The 26,395-nt window shown below is 42.8% G+C and overlaps 1 protein-coding gene across 1 annotated transcript in view; it reads left to right on the top strand.

Annotated features, from left to right (window-relative positions):
• HHAT (hedgehog acyltransferase) overlaps positions 1-26,395 on the top strand; it is a 306,415-nt gene that overhangs the window by 97,396 nt on the left and 182,624 nt on the right. Inside the window, exon 7 of the mRNA XM_034667656.1 lies at positions 600-750. Coding sequence (XP_034523547.1) covers positions 600-750 — 151 coding nt within the window. The remainder of the gene's footprint in view (positions 1-599; positions 751-26,395) is intronic.

The following is a 26,395-nucleotide window of genomic DNA, read 5'->3' as shown; positions in this document are numbered from 1 at the left end:
TACAAACATTTGGGTATAAGTATCTGTGTAGGCATCTGTTCTCATTTCTCTTGGGTATATACCAAAAGTAGAATTGCTGGGTCATTGGGTAACTTTAGGTTTAATCATTTCAGGAAAGCCAAGCAGTTTTCCAAAGTGGCTGCACCATTTTGCTTTCTTGCCAGCAGTGTATGACAGTTTCAGTTTCTCCACATCTTCGTCAGCCCATGTTGATCTGACTTTTTGATTTTAGCCGGTGTGAGCTCATGAGGTTTTGGAATTTGGGGAGGATTTTCCCTTTCTAATAGTTTTAAAATCCATTGTATATAATTATATATATAAATATATATTATTTAAATGCATAGGTAGATATAAAACACTTTAGTGTCTGTAAAAGCATGACTGGTAAGATGTCCTATTGCCTATCACAATAATAAAGAATATTTCAATCTTTGTTAATCCAAAATTCTTACTGCTCAAAACCAGTGTGGGAAACTTTTTGTAATGAGTGAGGTAAGGGGAAGAGAAGGGTGGAGAAGTGGGAGCAGGGGGTGTATTTTCAGGAGCAGGAATTGCTCCATTGCTCATCTCTGCGTCTGATGGCTCCGTCTGTCTTTCAGGAGGACTGGCGTTGGCGCATGTGCTCTTCTTCTATCTGAAGTATTTGGTGCTCTTCGGTGTCCCAGCTCTGCTCATGCGCCTGGACGGACTCACGCCGCCACCCCTCCCTCGCTGTGTGAGCACCATGTTCAGTTTCACGGGGATGTGGAGGTCAGTAGTTTGGTTTATTAAAGCCCTTTGGGGCTGTCCGGTGGGAGGAGCCATGGCTTGGTGAGCTTCCAAGGGTTTGGGCCACCATTCTTTCTCTGTCCCTCACTCGAGCCACATTCGGCACTTGGGTTTCTTCATCTGTCTGATAGGATGACAGTCTGTGAGAGGTACGGTCAGGCTGTGAAGATATGTGAGATAAGAAAATTTCTCTCCAGGTCTATGTACAAATGCACATAGGGTGATGTCTAAGTGGTTTCTTACTAACTTGGGATATGCTGCAGTATATTATTTTATTGCTCTCTGTTTTTCTTGAAAATGACCTCTGTATATGTGGGACTGTCAATGAAAAACAATAGAATTAGGATAATAGCATAGGTCCCATAGGATAATAGCATAGTAAATAGCATTTACTAGCTCTCAGCTCTGGGACAATTTCCTAAATTTTCTAAGTTTCAGTTTTCTTCTCTCTTAAATGGGAATAATAATAATAGTGAGGGTGATAATACCCCTGTTCAAGAGTTGTTTTGAATATTAAATAAGCTGATGCATTTCAGGCATTTGGCATATAGTAGATGTTTACAAATGTTAGCTTTTTATCCTTTTATTATTCCTAAACTTGGTGCACATGGATAGACAGATGTGTTTTCTGATTTTCTTATTCTTCTTGATTTTACCCCATAAACGTATGGCTGGCCTGGAGCTTTTGTTCCAAAAGATCCCTCAGTCCCCCTGCTGTTTCTGATTGTTGTTCTCCAGATGGGCTTGCTTGCTGCTGTGTTTCTTATCACTTCCAGTATGGAACAAGTGACAGGGCTTGCTTGTGCACTTGCAGCCCTAATGGAGGAAGCTCAGCCTGGGGACCTGCACAGTCGTGGGGGTCAGCACGTCTTAGGCACCTCCATTTCCCCCACCCCAGCCTCGGCTCTGCTCGGAGTTGCTGTTCTGGCCCATTCACATGACACCTTCAGTCTTATATTTCATCTCCATAGGCAGAAGAGCTAGGACCCAGGTAGAGGAAGAGCTCAGTGAATGTTATCATATTTAATATTGCTATTAAAAAAGGGGTGGATAGCCTGCAACATTGTAGTTTTCCATAGAACCTGATTATAGATGCTGTAAGCCTCTGTAAGTGCATTTTATTATTGGTTCAGTTTGCTTCTTGGAATTAGAAATTTCATATGGTTATTGAAAGTAATGTTAGATAATTGCTTTGATTTGTCCTTAATTACTTCATCAAATAGCACAGGTTGCCCAGTTTTAATGGCAGGGGTGGAGAATGCTAGCAAAGGAGTTCTGTCTAGCCAGGGGGACACAGAGTGGTTCTTGATTAAAAGGTGAACCTGGTTGAGAGGCTCTGTTAACTTTTGACCTACTCATAAAATTAATTTACTGAACAAAGGGGTTGGGACCCCGCATGATTTGGGGTCATGTCATCAGTGACTGGTGTGTGCCCAGCATGGTTCCTCTGCTTCCATGTGAATACTTTGCCCTAATGCAGTTCTTGGGAAGCATATTCTCCTAAAGGGCTTCTCGTGTCGGTTGGCGTAACGAAAACCCATGACTCTTAGGTAGACATGCCGGCTCCAGGCTCCTTGTCCATAGATCCATTAATTGTCCATTAATTGTCACAAGAGGTAGTTTAGACTGTTGACTGTATTTCACAGTCAGAGTAGTTGTCTTCTTGTCCTTTATTATTTTAATTAATTATTTTTTGGTCCAATACCCTCTGTTGTCTATACACAACAAAGGCAGAGAGAGCCTATCCGCCAAGACCTTTGTCATTTTCAGTTAGAACTAGACTCAAATCGTGTAGACTCCAGGTTGCCTAAACGGTCCTCCCTCCCTCCCAGTTAAAGTTTTAAGACAGATGTGGGCAAGAGAGTCATAAAAGTTGCTATGAGCCGGAAGCTCTGGAGTGAGCCCTGGGAGTGGTGCGGTCCTGGGGGAAGTGTTTATGAGAGCATCTGACAGAATAACAAGCATGGTCTTTCCTGGAGTGATCTAGACTTTTATCCTGGCTTTTTTTTTTTTTTTTTCCCGGCTTACATGGGTGTGGATTTTCCCCTTCACAATTTTTAGTTTGCTGAAGGGTTTTCCAGTTTGCCAGTTTTACATAGAAACACCTTGGTCTTCGTTCTTTGAACACAACGACCATTCCACATTAAGTAGTTGAATTTAGGAAGGGAGGTCAGCTCTGCACTACAGTACACAATTTAAGGCTCAGAAGAAGTAGTTTTGAATTGAAAAAAATAAAAATTATAGCTTCTCTTTTACACTGTTTGCAGATATTCCTCTGTACTTCAGAGGAAGTTTACCATGTTCGCGTTCAGGATCTGGTAACCTAACCCTACAGCGGCCCTGGTCCCCACTCTATCTCTGTAAAATGCACATTGAGGGAAAATAAAGTTTTGAATTTGTAGTTTCTGTTTACATCTAGCTTTAAAATTATATTTCTGGGCCATCTGTCGAGGTCTTGCTGCAGACAGGGAGTTGCCCCCTCTTCCTGGATGTAGGTCTGGGAAGAACTGAGTCACAAACATGTGAAAGCTGGCCATGCATGTTATTCTGGGCAGTGGCAGTCAGTCATACAGTGACACAAAGGGAAGGGTGGATGGGAAATAGAAGGAAGAAATTTAAAAACAGTCTTCACAGATTGTCTAGTGGTTACCTGACCTTCTAGAAAGTCCACACTGAATGAGGTCTGTTAGTTTATTTATTTTAGATTTTATATATTTATTTGAGAGAGAGTGAGCAAGAGACAGTACAAGCCAGGGGAGGGGCAGAGGGAGAGGGAGGAGCAGACTGCCCACTGAGCAGAGAGCCCAATGTGGGGCTGGATCCCAGGACCCCAGGATCTTGACCTGAGCCAAAGGCAGACGCTTAACCCACTGAGCCACCCAGGCGCCCCATGAATAGGTTTAGAACTGATGATGAGAGAGGAATTTTTAGCCTCCCATTTTAAAGGCAGCTTACACACCTGAACACCGTGCTGACTGATAGCAGCATATTTCAGTCCACTTAACAGTGAGAGAAGACTTGAAGCCAGCAGCTACCGTATCAGAGGAATCTGAGCGCTACATCATAGAACAGATGAAATTGGCCATCAGCAGAGAGATAATGTTCCTTGACATGCTAGTTCAGATTGATCATGAAAAATTGCTCTTCACCCACATGGCCCAGACCTGAAAGTTAGGACCTGATGGGTTTGTTTATTTATTTTTTTCCCTTTTAGCTCTTTTCTTTCATATAATTCCTGCTCAGATATTTGTGGGCATGACAAAACCCTAAGGAGTATGTGTATTCCCTCTTGTGTGATTTTTCCGTGGCCTTACAGACCTTAGAAATTGAGAATTTTCTGCTTAATTTTTAGGTTTCATGTTTTAATTTAGGTGGGCTGAGATCTGTAATGAGCATCTTTTGCCGGGAGTCATTAAAGATGACATTGCATGTCCGAGGTTTCAAATTAGAAGTCTGATCATGTTCCCCTGATTTGATTTTTAGCTATGGAAGCAAAGTGTGCAAAGTGATAGAATTTCCCGTGGCAGCTGGTGAGTTATGGGTCAATTTCAATTATCTCAGGAATCTCGCAGAGCTTGCCCTCTGCCTTTCTTGAATTATGATGCTCTCAGGTCTTCATAGGCAAACTCATGCATCACAGCTTAACCAAGAGAAATTTGGGCACTGCTAGACCTTAACGTATGGGGACATTTTGGGGTTGGGGCAGGGGAGCAGCCTGAACCCCTTCATTCAGTGGGGAATTGATTACATGAACTTTTAGGTCAATAGAAGAATGTAGGGCCCTCGATGGAGAGTTGGTCCAGGCCTGTGGTAGATGATGAAAACTAGCTTTACAAACTGCTGGTTTTATATTAGTCCTGCCTTTGAATCATGTCTGACCTCAGGTTGCAGGACAGGATGGCGAACCTGGAGTCGGTGAAGTACACCCCATGTCTACCAGCCCTGCCGGGTGGGCAGCAGGGCCAGCGTGAACATAAAGGGGAAAAGATGGAATGGGTGCCCTTAATAAGCGTTCACTGTTTTTGCAGGCGGTCTGCTAACCAAGATCTTGCTACTTACTAGTTGTGTGCCTTGGGCAAATAATTAAAATGCTCTGGGCTAACTTTTCATTTCTAAAATAGAGATAATAATAGCACTTGCTGCATAGGCCCATGTGAGGGTTGACTGAGCCTAGTGTTTAGTAGGTCCTCAGGAAGGGCTAGCTTCTCTCTCTCTCTCTCTCTATATATATATATATATATATTTTTTTTTTTTTTTGCCACTAGAAAATCTAGCAAAGCCGGAGGTGATGGAGGAATCAGCCTGTGGGTAGGTGGGGTTGGGGAAGCAGTGGGCAGTGATGCGACTGGCCGAAGAAAGGCTCTGGTCCAGCTCTGAGCCTGAGATGTGACAGGTCAGAGATAAAGGCTATGGTGGAGAAGTCATGGGCTCTCTGCCCTCAGAGGAGAGAGCTCAATCCAGTTGATTCTTCCTCAGTTTTCTCCACTGTTGCCTACTAAAGAATGAAAGAAAGACCCTTGTCATTAGATGATGTCTATATTCTCTTCTAGCTCTGTGTTTATATGAGCCCCAGCCACACTGGATGGGGATGACACCAGTCCCTGGTGGTGGAGTCCTCTCTCCCTCACTACCCATGTAATTGGGCAAAAAGCCATTTAACCTCCTAATGCCTCAGTTTTCTGAAGCATTAAAATTAAGCTCATCATAGGGCTTGCCTCCCTGGGTTTTTCGAGGGTTCAGTGAAACCAGTGCTACCGCAGGAACACAGGGCAAGGACACTGTAGACAGCATGATGTTAGCCAGTAATCATAATTACAGATGTGCAAGTGAACTTTATACTGTGTGTGTTTTTTTTTTAATTTTCCAGAAAAGGCAGGCCCGATACCTTCGGTGGTGGAAGGAGGTGGAAAGTGGTAGAGATGGGAGGTAATACGTGGAAGGCATGGAATCCAGAACTAGAGCACAGGGTCCTTGTAATCTGCACTGGGCTGGCCTCTCCCTCACCTTTAGGGGGTTTCTTTTAGCATACAGTTTCCAGCTACCAGACATTTGTGTCACCTCACATTTTGTCTTTCTGTCTTACCCCCTTTCAACAGACTCAGAAAATGTATTTCCATTTCCCGACAGTTATATTTCAAAATCCCTTTACCTTTTCCTTCAAACACAGACTTCCATAAATCAGAGTGGAATACCAAGTTGAAGCAGATTTTATAAACCATTATTATGTTTTGGTTCCTGGATTTATTTTGATTTCGAAGATAGATACTCTGCTCTCCTCTCCATTTCCTCCCTCTGTGGAGGCTGTCTTCAGCATGCATATTACTGAGCAAACTCTCAGACTGGAGGCTTTTAGAGGAAGCAGCTCTCTGGCACAAGAAACACCAGGGCGTTTTCTAATGGAGGACCCTCCGGCTCTTTGAGATCCAAGATCTGGAGATTGACTGTGTGGCTTTGAATCCTGGCTCTACTACTTATTATCTGGTGGCCTCCCTGTGCCTCAGTTTCCTTCTCTGGAAAATGGAGATGTGACCGTGCCCACCTCTGGGAGCTGACACCCTGAGTCACATCCCAAAGGAGGTGTCTCTGCTTGCTCACACCCCACCAGCCTGTGAGCCCTTTGAGGACAGTGATCAGACCTTGTTCTTGGTTAACCCTGTGTCCCCCAGCACCCTCCTCAGTGCCCAGCATTTAGTGGGTACTCAGGAACTCTGGGCTACAGGGTCACTTCTCTCTGAAATCTTGATCACCAGGTCTTAGGAGCAAACTTTTCAAACTTCTTGATGCAGCAGCTGTGTATTTCCTGGGTGTAACATGCACCCCTGTGTCGTTGCTGCGGCGTTTCAGGCCATGACTGTGTTGGTACCCCACCTTCCTTACCTCCCTGTGTGCATCTCAGTGACTATCAGTAATTGGTGTGCCAAAATACTGTGTTGGCTTGCAGTTTTCTTGGGAATGAGTCTTCCTTGAAAGGAATGAGGAGTCGACACCTTTTTAACTTCATTCCTTTCGTTATTTTATCAGACATCCTGCCACATCCCTGAGAGCAGATGAAGGAGAGAGTTGCAAAGTTAAAGGAAGAAAAGAGATTCCATTCAGACTCTGATATAAGAGAAGAGCTGTTTGTCTTTGGGGACAGGATTTGTCTGAGGGAGGGGCTGAAAGAAGAGATCCTAATCCCTTGCAATGGAAGATGAGGAACCTGGGGGCAGGACTGGGAGGGAAGCCCTTCTGGAACTTGTCCTCACAAGGAGTAGTAGTAAGAATAATAATAGTAACGGCAGTCGCAGCAGCCCTGGCGTCTGCAAGCAGCAGACACACTCAGCCGGGCATGTTTCTAAGTGCTTTGGTGTATTTATTTAATCCTCACAAGACTCCTCTGTGTAGGCACGGTTATTCCCACTTTACAAAAGATGGAAGTGAGACATAGAGAGGCTGAGTAACTCTCCTTAAATCACACAGCTAGCAAGTGGTGGAGCTGGGCTTCGAACCCAAGCATGTGGCTCTGGAGTCTGAGCTTGTAATCAATACCTTTTCCCCGTCTCTCTAGAGAAATGGACCTGCAGTGAATTCCTCCAGGCTCTGGAGCATGGCTTGTGTGACAGGATCTGGAACTTTGGGGGTATCTGAGAATGATGATCGCCTGTGTACTGACTCCCTAGAAAGGGAGGTGGTGCAGGGAAGAGTCAAGTCAGGCAGTTGGTTGGCCTCTACGCACCAAGGGGTGAGGAGAAAGGGAGTCGCCATTTAACCCTGAGTCACTGAGTGCTGTGGGGTCAGTGGGCCTTCGTTCTCCTGTTACATCTCTTGTGTTATAAACAGCAGTCCAGAAACAGCTGCTTGAGTGGAAGTGGGAGGGGGGTTCACCTGGCACCAACATAGAAACTTGACTCCATTTCTCTTGCCAGAGTCTCCCGTGTGGAGCTGGGCCAATGGCTGTCCTCCTCCTGGTGTGTTGCTTTATCTTCCGTTGGGCTGGGTCAGATACTGTTTGCCAACAAAAATGGAGAGTTGCCCCATGTCTGCCAGTCATTAAACGTCCGGGTCCCCAGCACTATCTTTCTTTTCTCTTTTTCTTTTCTATTCTTTTCTTTCTTTTCCTTTTCCTTTTCCTTTTCCTTTTCCTTTTCCTTTTCCTTTTCCTTTTCCTTTCCCTCCTCTCCCCTCCCCTCCCCTTTCTTTCAACTTTAGCACTGTCTTCCTTCTAATTTACACCTTCTCTTCAGCAGACTAGTGTTGTTTTTTGCTCCACCTCAGATCTGAGGATGAAATTCAAGGTGCAGCCTGCTTTTACCCTTAAATGCTCGTAGGTATTTTGATGTGTCAGTGTTACATTTGTATGCAGTCAGATCTCTCATTCTTTGCCTGTATAGTTTCGGCCTTTGGTGATAAGTTGAGGAAGTCCATTGGAAATGTATTTATTTTTATGTGAGGAGGAATTCCTACTTGAGGGATTCATAAGCTACTGAAACAGTTTTTCTGTAGATTCTCAAAAACCGGCTCACCCCAGACTTCACGTCATCTAACACAGTGCCTGGCACATAGTAGGCACTCAACAAACAGGTATTTCCTGAGTGAACGATGAATGAACCTCTATGCACCCTACGAACCTCTGCACCACTGAAAAAGAGATAAAAGAAAAATTGACTTACATGTGAAGTGTGGGTCTAACTTCCAGTGATTAACCTGCCATCCTGACTGCATTTATGGTGATATAAAATGCCATCTTCTGTCATATTATCTATTTCCTTTGTTGTACCTGAGGCTTTTTCTGGGCCCACCTTCTACAGCACGCATTCTGGATTCTGTGTTTCTTTATAGTGTGAATGTTTCAGTCTTTGCTGTATTGAATGACTTACCATTAGAACCCAAGAGGGAATGTGTGTTTCTTTATGGGGTCTGGTGAAAAAAGAAGGGGGTGAGTAAAGAAAACTGTTCTTCTATTTTTCTTCATTGGAGGCTAAAAACCAACCAACTCAACCAACCACCACCACCATCACCACCACCACCACCACCACCACCACCACCATCACCACCACCACCACCACCACCACCACCACCACCACAACAACAAAAACAGCAAAGTAAAATTTAAAGGACCTTTGTTGTTTTATGGACAAGGGAATAAAGCAGAGGCTGTCCTTTGTTCTCAGTGGACTGGGAAAGAGTGACACCCTGATCATGGAAAGTCAGTGGTGCTTGTGCAAAAGGAAACAATAAGGCTAACATTTGGAGTCCCCTAGAAAATGACAGGGCCAGGTAGGTGTCACCTGGAATGGGAAGATTATGCCCAAAGGTAGTTCTGAAAAACTGAACCTACAGATTTTTGTGTTTGAACCTCCTAGAACTTCCCATCCACTGCTTCTCCTCTCTGTTCTGTCTGTCTCTGTTTCATACTACATAATGGCTCTAGCCCTGGCCCTGGGAGTCATTTTGGCCCAGGATTGGGAGGAGCAGGACCAGGTCCATTACTCTTCACAGGAGGGGAAGGGAGGCCCTTGCTTCTTGAGTGAAGAAGGCTCCTGGTAACCCACATTGCCATTCTCAGTGCATGTTTACTAGGAAAGTTGGTCTAAACCGTGGTCAGATTCTGTATCATTTTTACTACTGGACTGAAGAATAGGACTCAAATAGTGTGTAATAGAATCATCTGTGAGGCTTATTAAATGGCCAACTATGAGCCTACCTCTAGATTGTGACTGAGTAGTTTGGGATAGGGCTCACTAATCTGAATTTTATCAAGCGACTAACATGATTCTGCAGTCCACAGACCACACTTTGAGAAGCATTTGCAACTGTCATCATTGGCTTTCTGAAGGAGGCCAGATTCCTTGACCCAGCTCAAGGCCCTTACTGATCTGGTCCCTGCTACTGACTTTCATTCTCTGTATTTTTAAAAAAGATTTTATTTATTTATTTGAGAGAGAGAGTTCGAGCGGGGGCAGGGGCAGAGGGAGAGAATTTCAGGCAGACTCCACGCTGAGCATGGAGTCTGACGTGGGGCCCAATCCCACAACCCAGAGAACACGACCCAAGCTGAAATCAAGAGTCAGGTGCCCAACTGACCAAGCCACCCGGGCACCCCTCATTCTTTGTATTTGAGTACTTGCCATGTGAAAGTCTAACAAGAAAGCATGATACTAATTTAAAGACTAATTACAGATTAAGGTAGAATTGTGTATAGAGAGATTGGTTTTAGCCATGGAAAGCTCCTTTGCTGAGGTATGGATTGAACTGAGATCTGAAGGTTGAGTAGGAGGGGAAAGAGTATTCCAGGCAGCAGGGACAGCATGTACAAAGGCCCTGTGGTAGGAGTGAACATGGCAAATCTCTGGTCTGAAGAAGGCTATTGTGGCTGGAGTGCAGAGTATGTGCAGTGATTGGAGTTGAGGCTGGATACAGGTGGGATCTTCTGACCAGTTACAACCTTGGAGGCCCTGGGAGAAATCAAGTCTTTGAATAAGGACTGAGACTTAAGGACCCTAGTGCTTACAGCCTGGGTGGAAGAATTTGAGCCTGTAAAGGAGATAAAGTATTGGCTAGAGAAGGCCAACTTTTCTAGGAGAAGGAAAAGCTATGGAGTATATTTTATTTTATTTTAATTTTTTTGAAGATTTATTTAATCTCCTGGGGTAGGAGGAGGTACAGAGGGAGAGGGAGAGATGTAACTGTCATCGTTGGCTTTCTGAAGGAGGCCACATTCCTCGACCTAACATTCAAGGCCCTTCCCGATCCCATCCCTGCTTCTTTCATTCTCTGTATTTTTTAAAAAAAGATTTTATTTATTTATTTATTTATTTATTTATGAAATGGGGAGGGGCAGAGGGAGAGAATCTTGAGCAGATTCCCTGCTGAGTGCAGAGCCTGATCCAGGGCTTGGTCTCACGACCCTGAGATCATGACCTGAGCCGAAATCAAGAGTTGGATGCTTAACCAACTGAGCCACCCAGGCACCCCAGGAGTATATTTTAAAAAGAAGAACAAAGAGAGTATTTCAAGAAAGGAGGAAATAGTCACCAGAGTCTGATGCTTCTGAGAGATCAAGGGAAGTGAAGATTGGAAAATGCTTTTGGGTTTGGTCAACCAGAAGTCATTACTAACATTATCAAGAGCACTTGTTTCGGTGGAGCAAGGGGCCTGGGGGATAGATATGAGGGATTTCAGTGTGAAAGGTAAGAAAACCCTTGTCTCTTACCTTCCCTTCCTCCACACCATGTTTGAGCTGTAGCAGACCATTTGCTGTCCTCTGAGGATGTCAGCTGCTTCACTTCTGCTCCACTTCCACTCATGCTCTGTTCATTCCTACGTCCACGTCTCCTGCTCTCACCTCACACTGCATCCTTCTTGGGATGCCCATCCTGGCTCTGTAAGGTTGACTTAGGTATCCTTCTGCTGTGCCTCCATGGTGCCCTCTACTTCTCACTCTTACCATGGTGAGTACCAGTTGGCACTCTAATCTCCTGTCAACTTTTACTGGGCTGTGAGCTCCTCGAAGGCGGGGCCTGCACTGTTCCTGTTATATTGTTCATGCCTGTTGCAGTACTGAGCAGTTAGTAGGCATTCGGTATATGTGGAGTGAACAATGAGAGAATGAATGAGCATATAATTCAATGATGGCTGTAATAATGCCTGTGGTAGGACCATTGTCACATACATGTCTCTCCTATACAGCCTACATTGTTACTGATTATATGACAAAATATCACTGTTAAATAGTTGGTAACACCAAGTCCTGCTACACCTGATCTTAGCCATACAGGATTCTTCTCTGTAGATGTAAAACATGTCATTGTTCCTGTCTTATCCCATGTGTGAAGAACAGAGGAGTATAAAAAATGTTCGTTTTGTTTGCCTTTAGGAGGCATGTGCTTATGCATCGAATGCGCGGTAGAGTACGATGAAGCCCAGATGACTGATGTAGGCAGTAAGTGTGTGCAGAGTTCAGAGGCAGGGAGACTGTCCCCAGCTGGGCTCATCAAGCAAGATGTTCTGAAGGAGCTGGCATCAAGAGTTAGACTCATTTCTTCATATAGTGTCTCCTATGAACCAGACGCTGTTAGGTTTGGGCAACACAAAAGTGTACGTGATAAAGTCCCTAAACTGTCGGAGGAATGGGCAAGGAGTAGAGTAAGAGGACGAGGGAGGTGGCCACATGTGCTAAGTATCCTGCTGGGCAATTTCCTATACGTCGTGTCATGGATGCAAAGTAGGCACTATCCCTCTAATGTATAAATTAAATGAAGCTTCTCTATTATTTTTGAAGATTTTATTTATTTATTTGAGAAGGGGTGGAGAGCACAAGTGGGGAGGAGGGGCAGAAGGAGAATCAGGATCCCTGCTGAGCAGGGAGCCTGACACGGGGCTCAATCCCAGGACCCTGAGATCATGACCTGAGCCGAAGGCAGCCGCTTAACCAACTGAGCCACCCAGGAGCCCCTGTAACTTCTCTATTTTAAACAGCTGATCTACTCTTCCTCATTGGGATAGCTGGGAATGGGCTCGGAAAGGGGCATTTCAATTTTAAAAGCCAATCAATATTTATTTATTGAGTGCCTAACTAGGCACCAGGCACTGTTTTAGGTCGTATGTATTAAAGTAGTGAGAAAACAGAAAAACATCCTGCCCTCATAGAACTTCCATAATAATAATAGTCTGCTTGAATAACTTCCCAATAATAATAATAATAATAATAATAATAATAATAATACAGTAAGCAAGACAAGTAAACTACATAGAATGTTCGAAACTTATAACCATCATAGAGAAAAAAATAAATCAGGGGAAGGGGATAGGGAATGGTAGGAGTTTTCGCCATCAATGGGGTGGACAAGGGAGGTTCACTGAGAAGGTGCCCTTGGAGCAGAGACCTGAATAAATGAGGGAGTGGCCATGTTGGTGGCAGAGTAAAGAGTTTCCCAGCACAAGTACTCTGAGTGCAAAAGCACCAGGCAGGAGAGTGAGCCTGGGGTGTGTATTGAGCGACAAAGCTGCCAGTAACGGTGAGACAGAATGAACAAGAAAGGTGGGGTAGCAAATGGGTGTCAAGAGAACAGGGAACCATTTTAAGGCCTTTGCCTTTTATTTTTTGCTTTATGCTTTTTAAGCTCTGTTTATAGGTGCACTCATTTAGGGGTGTTATGTGTTCTTGATGAAAAGCAACCACTTTATCATTTTATGATGACTATGTTTATTGTTGTTGATATTCCCTGTCTGAGGTTTATTTTGTCTGATACTAATATAGGGACTCCAGCTTTCTTCTGATATGTTTTCATGGCATATCTTACTCCATCTTTTTATTTATTTTTTATTTTTATTTTAAGATTTTATTTATTTGACAGAGAGACAGACGCTCAACGGCTGAGCCACCCAGGCGCCCCTCCATCTTTTTATTTTTAATATTATAATTAAAATGAGGTTTTTGTAGATAGCATAGAGCTAAGTTTTGCTTTTTTATCTAAATTGGCAATCTCTGCCATTGGGGCATTTAGACCATTAAGAGTTTGGTATTGGTTACATTTAAAGCTACCATCTTGATAGTTGGTTTTTTTTTTCCATCCCATTTGTTATTTTTTTTAATGCCTTCATACTTATCTATCCATCCATCCATCCATCTATTATGGTAACATATAAAGTTTACTATTTTAACCATTTTTAACTGTACAGTTAAGTGACATTACGTATATTTACATTATTCTCCAGTCATAACCACCATCCGTCTCTAGAACTTTTTCATCTTTCCAAACAGAAACTCCATATCCATTAAATAATAGCTCCTCATTCCCTCTTCTCCCCAGCCCATTTCTGATACTATTAATTTCTTTGTGTAGATCTAAGTATTCCATTTGTCATTATGCTCCCTTCTGCCTGAAGAACTTTCTCAGCCTTCTGGTCTGCTGCCTAACTTTTATTTCTATTTTTCTGAAAATGTCTTTATTTTGCCTTTAATTTTAAAAGACATCTTTACTGGATATAGAATTCTATGTGGACAGTTTTGTCTCTCCATTATCTTCTGGCTTGCATAGTTTCTGACAAGAAGCCTATGTAATTCCTCTGTATATTCTGTTTCTTTTTTTCCTCTAGCTGCTTTCAAGATTTTCTCTTTATCTTGGCTTCAGCATTTTGACTGTGATGTGCCTAGGTGTATTTTTCTTTGTATTTATTTTGTTTGGAGTTCTCTGAGGCTCTTAGATCTGTGGTTTATTATCTCATTAATTTTGGAAAGTTCGTGGACACTATCTCTTCGAATAGTTCTTTCTTACCATTCCCTTTTCCTTCTGGGACTCCAATGACACATATGTTAGACTGTTTGATGTTATTCCAGAGCTCTTTGATGCTTGGTTCTGACTTTTGCCCCCCCCCTTTTTCCTCTTTGTGTTTCAATTTGAATACCTTCTGTTGACATATCCTTAAGTTCATTGCTCCTTTTTTCTATCATGTCCAGTTGTCTTCGGATTTCAACCTAAAATTGTAAAGGAAGATGAGGATTGACATTGGGGTTGGCCTCCCATGGAGGTCATGGTGACCTTGACAACAGCAGTCTTAGTAAGGTGGTGGGGACAAAAGCCCCATTAAAGTGGACTCAGAAGACATGGGTCTGATCTGACCCCAGAAATCCATGTGGGGGTAACGAGGGGAAGCTGGTGCACATGGTGTGGTTAAGGTCCAGACTTCCTCTCTTCCTGACTGAGTTTCACCCCAGTTCTTCTTGACTAGGTAGATACCTTTGAGTCTCAGCCAGGCCCTTGCAAGGTTGTGCACTACACTTTGCAGTGGACTCACTTGCCATTCCTTACAGGTGTCCCTAAACCAGGTGTACTGGCCCACATCTTACTACCCTCAATGCAGGAACTTCTGAATATCTTCTTGTGCTAAGGTTGCTGAGGAAGGCTCAGCAATGCTGACTAGGTTCTTTCCTTCACTCTGCCTAACAATATTCACCCCAGTATGGCCACCCTTTGTTGTAAAGAGCATCCTGCAGGTGGTCTATCAGAGTTCTAACCAGAAAAAAAAGCCAGAGCTTCTCTGCTTGGGTTTTTACCTCCACCTATATATAACCTTCCCTTTTAGGACATGTTTCTGAGTTCTTTTCTCTTCCACCTCTTCCCACAGTTCACTATGTCACAAGAGATAGGTTTTCTACTTCATCCTCCTACCTTCTCTTTTGACATTCTTCTCTAGGGCAGGTAGCTTTATAGCCCAGCTCTTGTAGGTAGAAGGGGGTATTCTTTCTGTAATACAGAGAAAAATATTCAAAGATCTGATTCAGTTAGACATAATTCTGAATTTGTGAGGACTTGGATGAGGAATTAGGGGTTGCTGGGAACAGAACACATTGTTTTAGTTCTTAAAAAGTCCCTGTTGAAATTAGTTATTCTTGTAATAGTATTGTTAAGGATTTAGATGTTATCATCACTGCATGAGAACCAGAGCAGTAAGTAAGGTGTCCAAGGTCATGAAGGTAGCACATTTTTACTGTATTAAAATCTAAATCCTAATCCTTTCAGCCAGGAGGTTTAGATGCATAAATGCATTTGCTTGTAGATGACTAGGTGAAAATTCATACATTCAGTAGCATCATGAGTGAATAGATTTCCCTTTCCTATTATACCAAGAAAAAAGGCAAAAATATTTCGTGTCATCATTTTGTAAGTCCTGAGATTTCATTCTGCTGTAGCTACAAGTTTTTTACCAACCACTTTCTCTTTGATCCACCTGACTGTAGTAGACATTCAGAGGCTTTTCCCTCAAAATGCTCTGATATGGTCCAACTGCTTACTTATTGAACAAGATGGATATTCTGCCTTCTAAGTATTGTAAACTATAGTCGCCTGCAGGATAAAAGTTAAGACTAATTCTCTGCCTGTCATGCTTGAAAATAATGTTTTATTCTTAAGTATGACAGGCAAACCTGGCTCCAACCTACTATTTCAAGTTCTTCTCACTCACCTTATATTACAACAGTAAGAATTAGCCCTTGTTCCTCAATCCAGCCCACCCCGTTCACCCACAGACCCCCATGACTTTGGCACTGGCCTCCTGGTGCTATAAGGCTCACCATGTTCCTCTTCCTTCTGTCAGACAAGATGCCACTCACTCTACAATTCGACACTAGCTTCAGTGTCACCTTTCCTGTCGAGCTGTGCTCCACTCCTCCCCCCTGACAGAGGGATTGCTCATTCCTCTTTGCTGTATGGTACTTTGTACAAGGTTCATATATTCTAACACTTATATTTGTTAATACAGTCATTGTGTCTAGCTTATGGAGGCCAGAGACTACCACTCCTTACTAATTTTCTGTATGGTGTTTTACTTTAATACAGGAAATGTCTGTAAGAGCTTACATTAGATCCTTGTTGTTCCAAGTATGGTCTGAGGGACCATAGCGTCAGACTCTCCTGGTAGCCTGTTAGAAATGCAGGATCCTGGGTCTCACTCAAGACCTACTGAATTAGAATCTGCTTTTTAACAAGATCTCCTGGGGACACCACATGCCATTAAAATTTAGGACTGGGCTAGATGAATCCTAAGGATTCCTCCTTCCTGATTTGCCCTGACTCCGTAGACTACCTGGATAATGGCCATGAGTAACTATGAGTATTTATATGGGTCACAGGGACTGGGCACCAGGAGAACTTGACTGGGAGCTTTTACTGATGTTCCTAGGGCATAGGACCACAGAAGGACTGACGAGGCAGGTAGGATGAGCTCAACCAGACTCAAGGTATGGAGGGGACTGGCAGGTGGCTTTTTTTTTTTTTTTTTAGTAATGGACATTTAATAAAATCAATTCTTCCAAGCCATGAGCATGGAATATCTTTCCATTTGTTTGTGTCATTTTCAGTTTCTTTTCAATTTTTTTTATTAATTTTATTTTATTATATTATGTTAATCACCATACAGTACATCCCCTGATTCTGATGTAAAGTTTGATGCTTCATTAGTTGCGTATAACACCCAGTGCACCATGCAATACGTGCCCCTCCTTACTACCCATCACCAGTCTATCCCCTTCCCCCACCCCCTCCCCTCTGAAGTCTTCAGTTTGTTTCTCATAGTTGGCAGGTGGCTTTTTGATAAAGAATAAGCAGTCTGATAAGGCAGACTTAGAGGCACACAAACCCGATGGGACAGGCCACTGGCCTGTAGTCACAAAAACCTACAAAAAATGAATTCCCCCTTTGTTATCCACAGAAGGCATTTGCCCCAGTTTGTTATCCTACATGTGGACTTCTCCCCATCTCGGCCCTCTTCCCTCTCTTCCCCTAGAATTGCTCCTTGTGGAGCAAGGACTCTGCCATCCAGGAAGAAATGCCCAATCTCTCCTGGAAGCTGACTGTGACCTGCATACAACCTTCTTTGGATTTTGGAGGGCTGCCCCATTGCAGGGAGGGATGTAGTTCACAGTGAGTCTATTTAAGTGGGAGACTCAGCTCACCAGACTTCGGGAAGGCAATGCCTATGGACGTGACCTTCCTGTTGAAGCAGGAATGATAAATACAAGTAGTCATTACATTTCTGGGAAATGTTTCTAGCTGCAGAAGATTTGCTAAGAAGTTAATTAAAATATACATCATGGGTATCCTGCAGGTGCCGTTTGGGTTATGATTAGTGAGTGAGTTGGCGGCGCTCAGGCGAGGCTGCTTGCTGTGTTATTACTGCCGAGGTTCTTCCGCTGGGAGTGGGGAGCAGCACTGTATCAGGGGACTGAGGAAAATGGACTCGCAGAGGCTTCATGGTGTTAGTAGCCCAAGTCCTGTTATGGCATATCGCCATCATGATGTAAATTTGCATGTAATGTTACTTGTCTAGTTAGCAACTGACCTAATTGCTGGCAGTAATTGTCATAGCAGTGTATTTCCTGAACCACATTTTTTGTTGTTGTTGCTGGAGGGATTAGGTACCCTTCTTGTGGTCTGTCATTTTACTGTAAAAATTGAGGGCTAAAATTTTAGGTTCACCAGGATTTCTTAAGTGAGAAATTGACTATTTTGCAATGGGGTGAGATGCGTGTATTTGAGACAGGGTGTATTTTCTTTATTTTTTTAAAAGATTTTATTTATTCATTTGAGAGAGAGAGAGTACACAAGCACGGAGAGAGGCAGGAGAGGGTGAGGGAGAAGCAGACTCCCCGCTGAGCTGGGAGCCCGACACGGGACTCGATCCCGGGACCTGGAGATCATGACCTGACCCGAAGGGAGACACTTAACCATCTGAGCCACCCAGGCACCCTGAGACAAGGTGTATTTCCTTTAAATAGTTGTGTGGTTACTCAGTCCCATGAAACTGATCCATAGAGAAATAGGAGGGACTAGTTTTATATGTTATGTTTTCTGTGTTTCATTTCCTATTTGACAGCAGATTTAATTTCCTGAAAGTTACTAGTAATATCATCTGGCAGAACTTGGCCTTTGACTCAAAATCATTAGCAATTAAAATGCGGTCTGTGTGCTTTTCTTCCTCAAGGTTGTTGGTCACCCGAGTCCCATCAATAAAGCCAAGAAACTGCTAGCACCTCTCCTGGGTTTCAAAGGAGCCCTCAACATGGGTCGCCTGTGGGATTTGGCTGTGATTCTTGTCTCCTGGAAAGACAAAAGAGGAGGGTTAAGGCCACCTCTTGGAATCTGGAAAAATCCTTAGTGTCCTGAGGGTTTCCTGGCTGAAGAGTCAGAGGAGAGGGGAGGGTGTGAGGTGAAGTGGGGAGAGCAGCTCTCTCCCATCTATCAAAGCCTTTCCTTCCTTTCTCCCTCCCTCCTTCCTTCCTTCCTTCCTTTTTAAAGTTTTATTTATTTATTTGAGTGAGAGAACACAAGCAGTGGGCGGGGGGAGAGGGGTGGAGGAAGAAGGAGAAGCAGACTCCCTGCTAAGCAGGGAGCCTGATGTGGGCCTTGATCTCAAGACCCTGAGATCATGACCTGAGCTGAAGGCAGATGCTTAACCAACTGAGCCGACCAGGCACCCCTATCAGAGCACTGTCTAATGGAGCCTTGGCACAAGGGACTCAGCAGTGTACCAGCACTATGTTGAGTCGGTATAGGAGCTTCCCTCAAGAATCCACGCAAGTCATGCTTGAATGAGTTTCTCATATATGCAACTCAAACATGCTGTTCCTCCAAACATGGAGGTTTTCTTGGCATTGGGAATGGTTTTCCAGAGCCCTTCCCTCTATAACAAGAGACCAGTCTTTGTGAGAGGATTATCAGGATGGGGGCAGTCTCTGTGCCAAGCCACCTGGCCCATGTAGGGTTAAACCCATGACTGTGCTCTGACCACTGAGCAGTTGGTGGAGGTGCCCAGCAGCAGGCGTAGCAAAAATATGTCTGCTTTTCCAGTGCGAATTTTATCAGCATTTCATTGAGCAGAGTGTCTTGTAGTGTGGCCTTTTCCCAAATCCCAGGTTTGATTCTCAAATGCTTTAGGTTATTTTTATTTTTTGTCTTCCATTTGTAGACTATTTAAATAAATCATAAACATTGCCTTAATAGCTTATCTATAAAAGTCCAAATTCTCTTTATTCAGTGAGTATTTATTGAACACCTGTGTGCCAGCCACTAATTTATGGGTGCAGAGCCGAATGCCCTTGGGGAATTAATGCTAACAAGTAATGTATCCCAAGAGAGGCATGGCCATCATTGAGCCTGTATGACACTTTAGCATTCATAAATGCTTCCACATCTGTTGTCCTATTTGTTCAGTCGGAGACGGTGTCAATTTTACTATCCCAATGTAATGATGAGGAGAATAAAAGTCCAGAGAGGCTAAAAAGAGGTAAGCGGTAGAGCTGGGACAACACCGTGTCATCTTTTAATACCATGTCTTAATTTACCCAATGTTTGCTTTTTTTTTTTTTTTAGCATTTTAGTAATAGGTTTAAACTTCAATGTCTTTAAAGTTGTAAATATCATAAGTCAATGGATGCCATGAAAGATAAATTGAAATTATACTAATTCCCTGAAAAATGTGAAATTTTTAAAATTAAAGTATGTGACCATTAACATAAAGTTATTGTAGAAAGCAGAGCAATATTTTATAACCATTTATATAAAAACTAAGAGTCATGAAATTACGTAGTACAGAGAATAGAGTGTGAGCTTTGGAATCCAACAGATCTGGGGTCACATTCTTTCCTTTTTAGATCTGTGACCCTGGTCAAATTATTTAACCTCTCTAAGCCTTGATTTCTCTACCTGTTAATGGGTCAGTGATGCCTACCTGCTGGGGTGAGGTGAGAATTTAATCTTTCTTTTAATCTTAAATAAGGTTCATGTTCTGTTGTTACTGAATCATGCAGGTGTTAAAGTATGTGTGTTTATGGTGAGCTGACTTAAAATATAAGCTATGTAGCACATTAGAAGTTCATTTGGGCGGCGCCTGGGTGGCTCAATTGGTTAAGCATCTGCCTTTGGCTCAGGTCATGATCCTGGGGTCCTGGGATGGAGCCCCGCATCGGGCTCCCTGCTTAGTGGGGAGTCTGCTTCTCCCTCTCCCTCTGCCCCCCCTGCTCGTGCTCTCTTTCTTGCTATCTCAAATAAATAAATAAATCTTAAAAAAAATGTTCATTTGGGATAGAATGAGGTGCAGTCACCTGCCAGGAGTGCTGACACCTAGTGAATGAGGACTGGGAGAGAGCTGCCCTGTGTATCACAGACCCCATTGGCAGAACACAAGCTGAAGAGTCGAAGTTGGGCATCAAGTCACAAGTTGCCTAGGCAAACACTCTGAGCTGCAGCTACTGATTTGTGGTACAGCTGCTCCTTAGATAGGCAACTCTGTGGGCTGAACTCCAGGGAACCAACATCAGGGATTGTACTTATCAAGGGTTAATGATTGCCCTAGCAGTTCTGTAGCAGCCATGTAGAGAGACAGGAAATATGATGGCGCTTGGCACCCCCATATCTCTCCATTTGGACCCCATTGGATTCTGTGCCCCTTCAGGGGTCTGTACCATTTCAAATGTACAGTCTACCCTTAGAAACCTGCCAACTGTCCCTCTGGGTTCAGCTTCAGAGCCTGCAGGCAAACTCTTTTTGTCTCATCCAACATCCCTTCCTTTCAGCTGACCCTGAACTATTTCTCCTACTTCCCTGCTATAGACACTGTCTAGGCCACAATTCCTGCCTTATTGCTTGTGTTCCTGGATACCCACCTTTGTGACTTATCCTTCAGGAATGTACTCGTCCAGACCTCTGCTTCAGGGGGAGTTCTGATTCTCCATCCACCTGTTCATTCATTGATCCAAAAAATATTTGCTGAGTTCCTGTTCTATGCCAGAAACTATGCTAGGTGCTGGGGACAGAGTAATGAGCAAAACTGGCAACAGCATGCACTGTCATAGGGTTTACTTTCTAGCTGGTGAGACAGATAGTAATAAATATAGTAAATAATATGGTGTGCTAGGACCTAATAAATGCTGTGGAAAAAATAGAGCCAGGTAAGAGGGATCTGAAGTCTGGGGGAAGGGTTGCGATACTCAGTCGATACAGTTTGCTGTGGATACTGAATTAGCAAGTAACTAAACCATTGCTCCTGAGGGAGATATAGGGTTAGGTTCCTATGAGCCTTTAATCACAACATTTGACAACCAGTCAATACATAACCTTGTTTTAATGTGTGTTTCTGTTTAAGGACACTTGATATATATTGTTGATTCATTAACATTGAACTCTTGGCCAACAACACTATAACTGAAGCCTGAGTGAATCTTCTGTAACATACATCTTTTCTCAGTAGGGCCCATCGCAGCCTTCTTGTGCTTAGGAGCACTAGCTAGCACTTTAGGACTATACCTGGGGGCCTTTCCCTACAGTGAAATCACCAATAAGAAGCACAGAAGTGCAAAAATCATGGCATTCATTTATGATGTGGGCCGAAACAAGATGTCAGAGCGTCGTGTTGTCCTCCCTCACCCAGGCATGTGGCATTTGGGTGGCTCACTCTACTTGCCACCCTGGCTGCAGAAGTGCCTCAAATATTTATTTTGGGGTTACAAATTTTAGCGAGTAGGCAAATTTACAAATATGTAATCAAGTTATGGGACCAACAGTAAATGGAATGATGAGGGTAGGCCTCAGTGAGAAGTGACATTTGAAGAAGACTTGGAGGAGAAGGTGAGTCACATGGGTGCCTGGGGAAGTGTTCCAGGAAGAGGGTGCAGCCAGTGCAAAAGCCCTGGGCTGGACGCGTCCATGAAATTTGCAAAGAATAGCAAGGAGGCCAGTATGACTACAGTGGAGTGTGGAGTGACCAGAGGAAAGTGGTAGGAGATGGGAGTGGGCAGGAGGGCAGTCAGGTAAGAGCTTTGTAAGCCATTGGCATTTTTTTTTAATTGGAGATGGTTTATTAGGATTCTTCAGAGAAATGGAACCAGTAGGTGATATACATGCAGGTACGTGTGTATGTGTGTATATGTATGTGTATATATGTGGTAGGGGGAGAGAGATTGATTGAGAGACAGAGATTTTATACAGAAATTGGCTTGTGCAGTCATGAAGAAATCCTACAGTCTGCCATCTGCAAGACCAGAAAAGCCAGTGGTATAATTCAGTCTGAGTCAGAAGGCCTAAGAACCAGGAAGCTGATGTTGTCCAAAGGCCCAAGAGTCGAGAGGCCAATGTTGTATAGACTAAGCCTGAAGGCCTAAGAATCAGGAGCACTGGTGTCTGAGGACAAGAGAAGATGAATGTACCAGCTCAAGCAGAGAGCAAATGTGCCCTTTCTCTGCCTTTTTGTTCTAATCAGCCCTCAGTGGACTGTGTGATGCCCACCTACATTGGTGAGGGCGATCATCTTTACTCACTTTAGCAATTCAAATGCTAACCTCTTCTGGAAACACCTTTACAGACACACCCAGAAATAATGTTTTACCAACTATCTGGGCATCTCTTAGCCAGTCAAGTTGACACATAAAATTAACCACCATATTCAATAATTATGAATGAATCAACATGATATATTAATAAAAGAAAGGATAAGAACCATATGACAATTTCCAAAGACAAAAAGTGTTTGACAAAGTACAACATCCATTCATTATAAAAACCCTCAACAAAGTTTAGAGGGAACATACTTCAACATAATAAAGACCATACATGAAAAACCCACAGCTAATATCACCCTAAATGGGGAAAAACTGAGAGCGTTTCCTCTGTGGTTATGAATGAGGCAAGGATGTCCACTCTCACCACTTTTACTCAACATAGTACTGGAAGTCCTAGCCACAGCAATCAGGCAACAAAAAGAAAGAAAATGCATCCAAATTGGCAAGGAGGAAGTCAAACTTTCACTATTTGCAGATGACACGATACTCTATATAGAAACCCTGAAATACTCCACCAAAAAGTGCTAGAACTGATACACAAATTCAGTAAAGTCCCAGAATACAAAATCAGTGTACAGAAATCTGTTGCATTTCTATACACCAATAATGAAGCAGCAGAAAGAGAAATTAAGAAAACAATCCTATTTACAGTTGCACCAAAAATAATAAGATACCTGGGAATAAGCCTAATCACAGAGGTGAAAAACCTGTACTCCGAAAACCATAAAACACTGATGAAAGAAATTGGAGACAACACAAAGAAATGGAAAGACATTCCATGCTCATGAATTGGAAGAACAAATATTGTTAAAATGTCTATACTCTCCAGAGCAATGTACACACTTAATGCAACCCCTATCAAAATGCCAACAGCATTTTTCACAGAGCTAGAACCAACAATCCTAAAATTTGTATGGAACCACAAAGGACCCCAAATAGCTAAAGCAATCTTGAAAAAGAAAAGCAAAGCTGGAGGCATTACAATTCCAGACTTCAATTTATAAAATTGTAGTAATCAAAACAGTATGGTACTGGCACAAAAATAGACACATAGATCAGTGGAATAGAATAGAAAACCCAGAAATAAACCCACAATTATATGGTCAATTAATCTTTGAAAAAGGAGGCAAGAATATTCAATAGAAAAAAAGAATGTCTCTTAAATGGCCTTGGGAAAACTGGACCACTTTCTTACACCATACACAAAAATAAATTCAAAATGGATTAAACACCTAAATGTGAGACAGGAAAGCATAAAAATCTTAGAAGAGAACACAGCAGCAACTGCTTTGACATCAGCCATAGCAACTTCTTTCTAGATATGTCTCGTGAGGCAAGGGCAACAAAAGCAAAAATAAACAACTGGGACTACATCAAAATGAGAAGATTCTGCACAGGGAAGGAAACAATCAACAAAACAAAAAGGCAGCCTATGGAATGGGAGAAGATATTTGTTAGTGACATATCCAATAAACAGTGAGTGTCGAAAATACATGAAGAACTTATAAAACTCAGAAAACAATTCAATTTCAAAATAGGCAGAAGACGTGAACAGACATGTCTCCAAAGAAGACCTCCAGATGGCCAACAGACACATGAAAAGATGTTCAACATCACTCACCATCAGAGAGATGCAAATCAAAACTTCAACGAAATATCACCTCACACCAGTTAGAATGGCTAAAAGTAATAACATAGGAAACGACAAGTGTTGGTGAAGATATGGAGAAAGGGGGACCCTCTTGCACTGTTGGTAGGAATGCAAACTGGTGCAGCCCCTCTGGAAAACAGTATGGAGGTTCCTCAAAAAGTTAAAAATCGAACTACCCTATGATCTAGCAATTGCACTACTGGATATTTACCCAAAGAATATGAAGATACTAATTCAAAAGGATACACGCACTCCGATGTTTATAGCAGCATTATCTACGGTAGTGTGTGTGTGTGTGTGTGTGTGTGTGTGTGTGTGTATGCATTTCACTTAGCATAATACTCGAGCTCCATCCATGTTATCACAGCAAAATTTCATTCTTTTTATGGCTGAGTTATATACACTCATATACACTCTCTGAGTCAGAAGGCCTAAGAACCAGAAGGCCTAAGAACTGTGTGTGTGTGTGTGTGTGTGTGTGTGTGTGTGTGTGTGTATATATTGCATAAATATACACAATGGAATATTACTCAGCCATAAAAAGAATGGAATTTTGCTGTCTGTGATAACATGGATGGAGCTCGAGTATTATGCTAAGTGAAATAAGCCAGAGAAAGACATATACCAGATGATTTCACTCATGTGGAATTTAAGGAACAAAATAAAGGAACAAAGGGGGGAGAAAAAGAGTGAGAGAGGCAAACCAGGAAACAGACTCTTAACTATGGAGAACCAACTGATGGTTACCAGAAGGGAGGAGGGTGGGGGGATGGGTGAAATAGGTGATGGGGATTCAGGAGTGCATTTGCTGTGATGAGCACTGGGTGTTGTATGGAAGTGTTGAATCACTATATTGTACATCTGAAACTAATATAACACTGTATGTAAACTAACTGGAATTTAAATAAGAACTTGAAAAAAATTAACTACCATACATGGGGAGATATGGAAGGGATTTGAGTTGACAATGACACTGTACTGTGTTATGAGACTAGTCTTTAGGGTCAAGGGCAGAAGCAGTAAGCCAGTGAGGGGGAGTTGCAGTAATCCGGAGTTAAGCCTTGATGCAGTCATTTGCTGACAACTTCAGAGAACTTTCTGGCACCTCCCTTGCCCCTGCAACACTCCCTCTTCACAAATGGAGCCCAGCTCCTGGGATTTGGCTGCTTTGTTTCCTGCTTCTGAGAGTGAGATGCACCTCGAGATGACAGGACCCAGGGCCACTGGTGCTCTATCCTGAAATCAAACTAATTGGATTGCTGGTTTCTATAAAGCAGTTTGTCATTCTTCATTATTAGTCTTGCACATTCAAATTATTTTAAATGTAGGGTGCCGGTAAGTAGAAAAATACTCCATTGTTTTTTTGAATAACAGTTACGCATGTTGCCTTACTGAGTTTTAGCTTTGCTTCTTACAACCACGATCACAGCCCTTGAGAACCACACATCACATTCACCTTGACTGGGAAGGGGAAAGTGGCTGGATTGCCTGCATGAAGGTATTTGTATCCGAGGTAGAGCATAGAGATAATTCACGGCACGTTGCCGCACGGCTTTAATGAATACAGAAAGCACTTTAGGTAATGCATTATTAAGGGCACGCATGGCAGAGCTTCCTTGTGCACAACTGAAGCGTGAGCTTATTTGCATTTTGGTTGCTACCTCTTTTAATTAGATTTCAGACTTCAATCGATTTATTAAATGAATTTCTCACTGCTTAAAAGGTGTAATATGCTCATGACAGTAGCTTTTTCCCAACACTGTCTTCTCATTTCCTCATGCGCCCAAGATCTCAGCTTCTGTGTTGGATTCAAAGCCAGAGGTTATTTTCCAGAGCTACTGTGCTGTATCAATGTAGCTGCTTTTGTGCTTGGAGACACTGAAGCCAAGGGGAGGGTTATGTTTTTTATCCATATTGTCTGACAGGAATGTACCTCTTGTAGATTTACTGCCAGTAAATTTCACTAATGCACAGTAAAGCACCATCTTCTGTTTGGGTGACCCTTTATCACTGTGAATCTTTCTGCTGTTATTTTGGCACAACATCCACAAACCTTTATTTTTACTGCAATGAGGAGGGCATTGGGACTCTTCAAACGCTGGGAAATGATATGTAATGAATCAAACCATATTAGTGATTCTCAAGATGAGCTGGAGAGCTAGACC

Source organism: Ailuropoda melanoleuca, chromosome 8, assembly GCF_002007445.2.
Source record: "Ailuropoda melanoleuca isolate Jingjing chromosome 8, ASM200744v2, whole genome shotgun sequence".
NCBI classification, from domain to species: domain Eukaryota; kingdom Metazoa; phylum Chordata; class Mammalia; order Carnivora; family Ursidae; genus Ailuropoda; species Ailuropoda melanoleuca.
The sequence above is the reverse complement of the archived record's forward strand: the minus strand, read 5'-3'. Positions and strand labels throughout refer to the sequence as shown.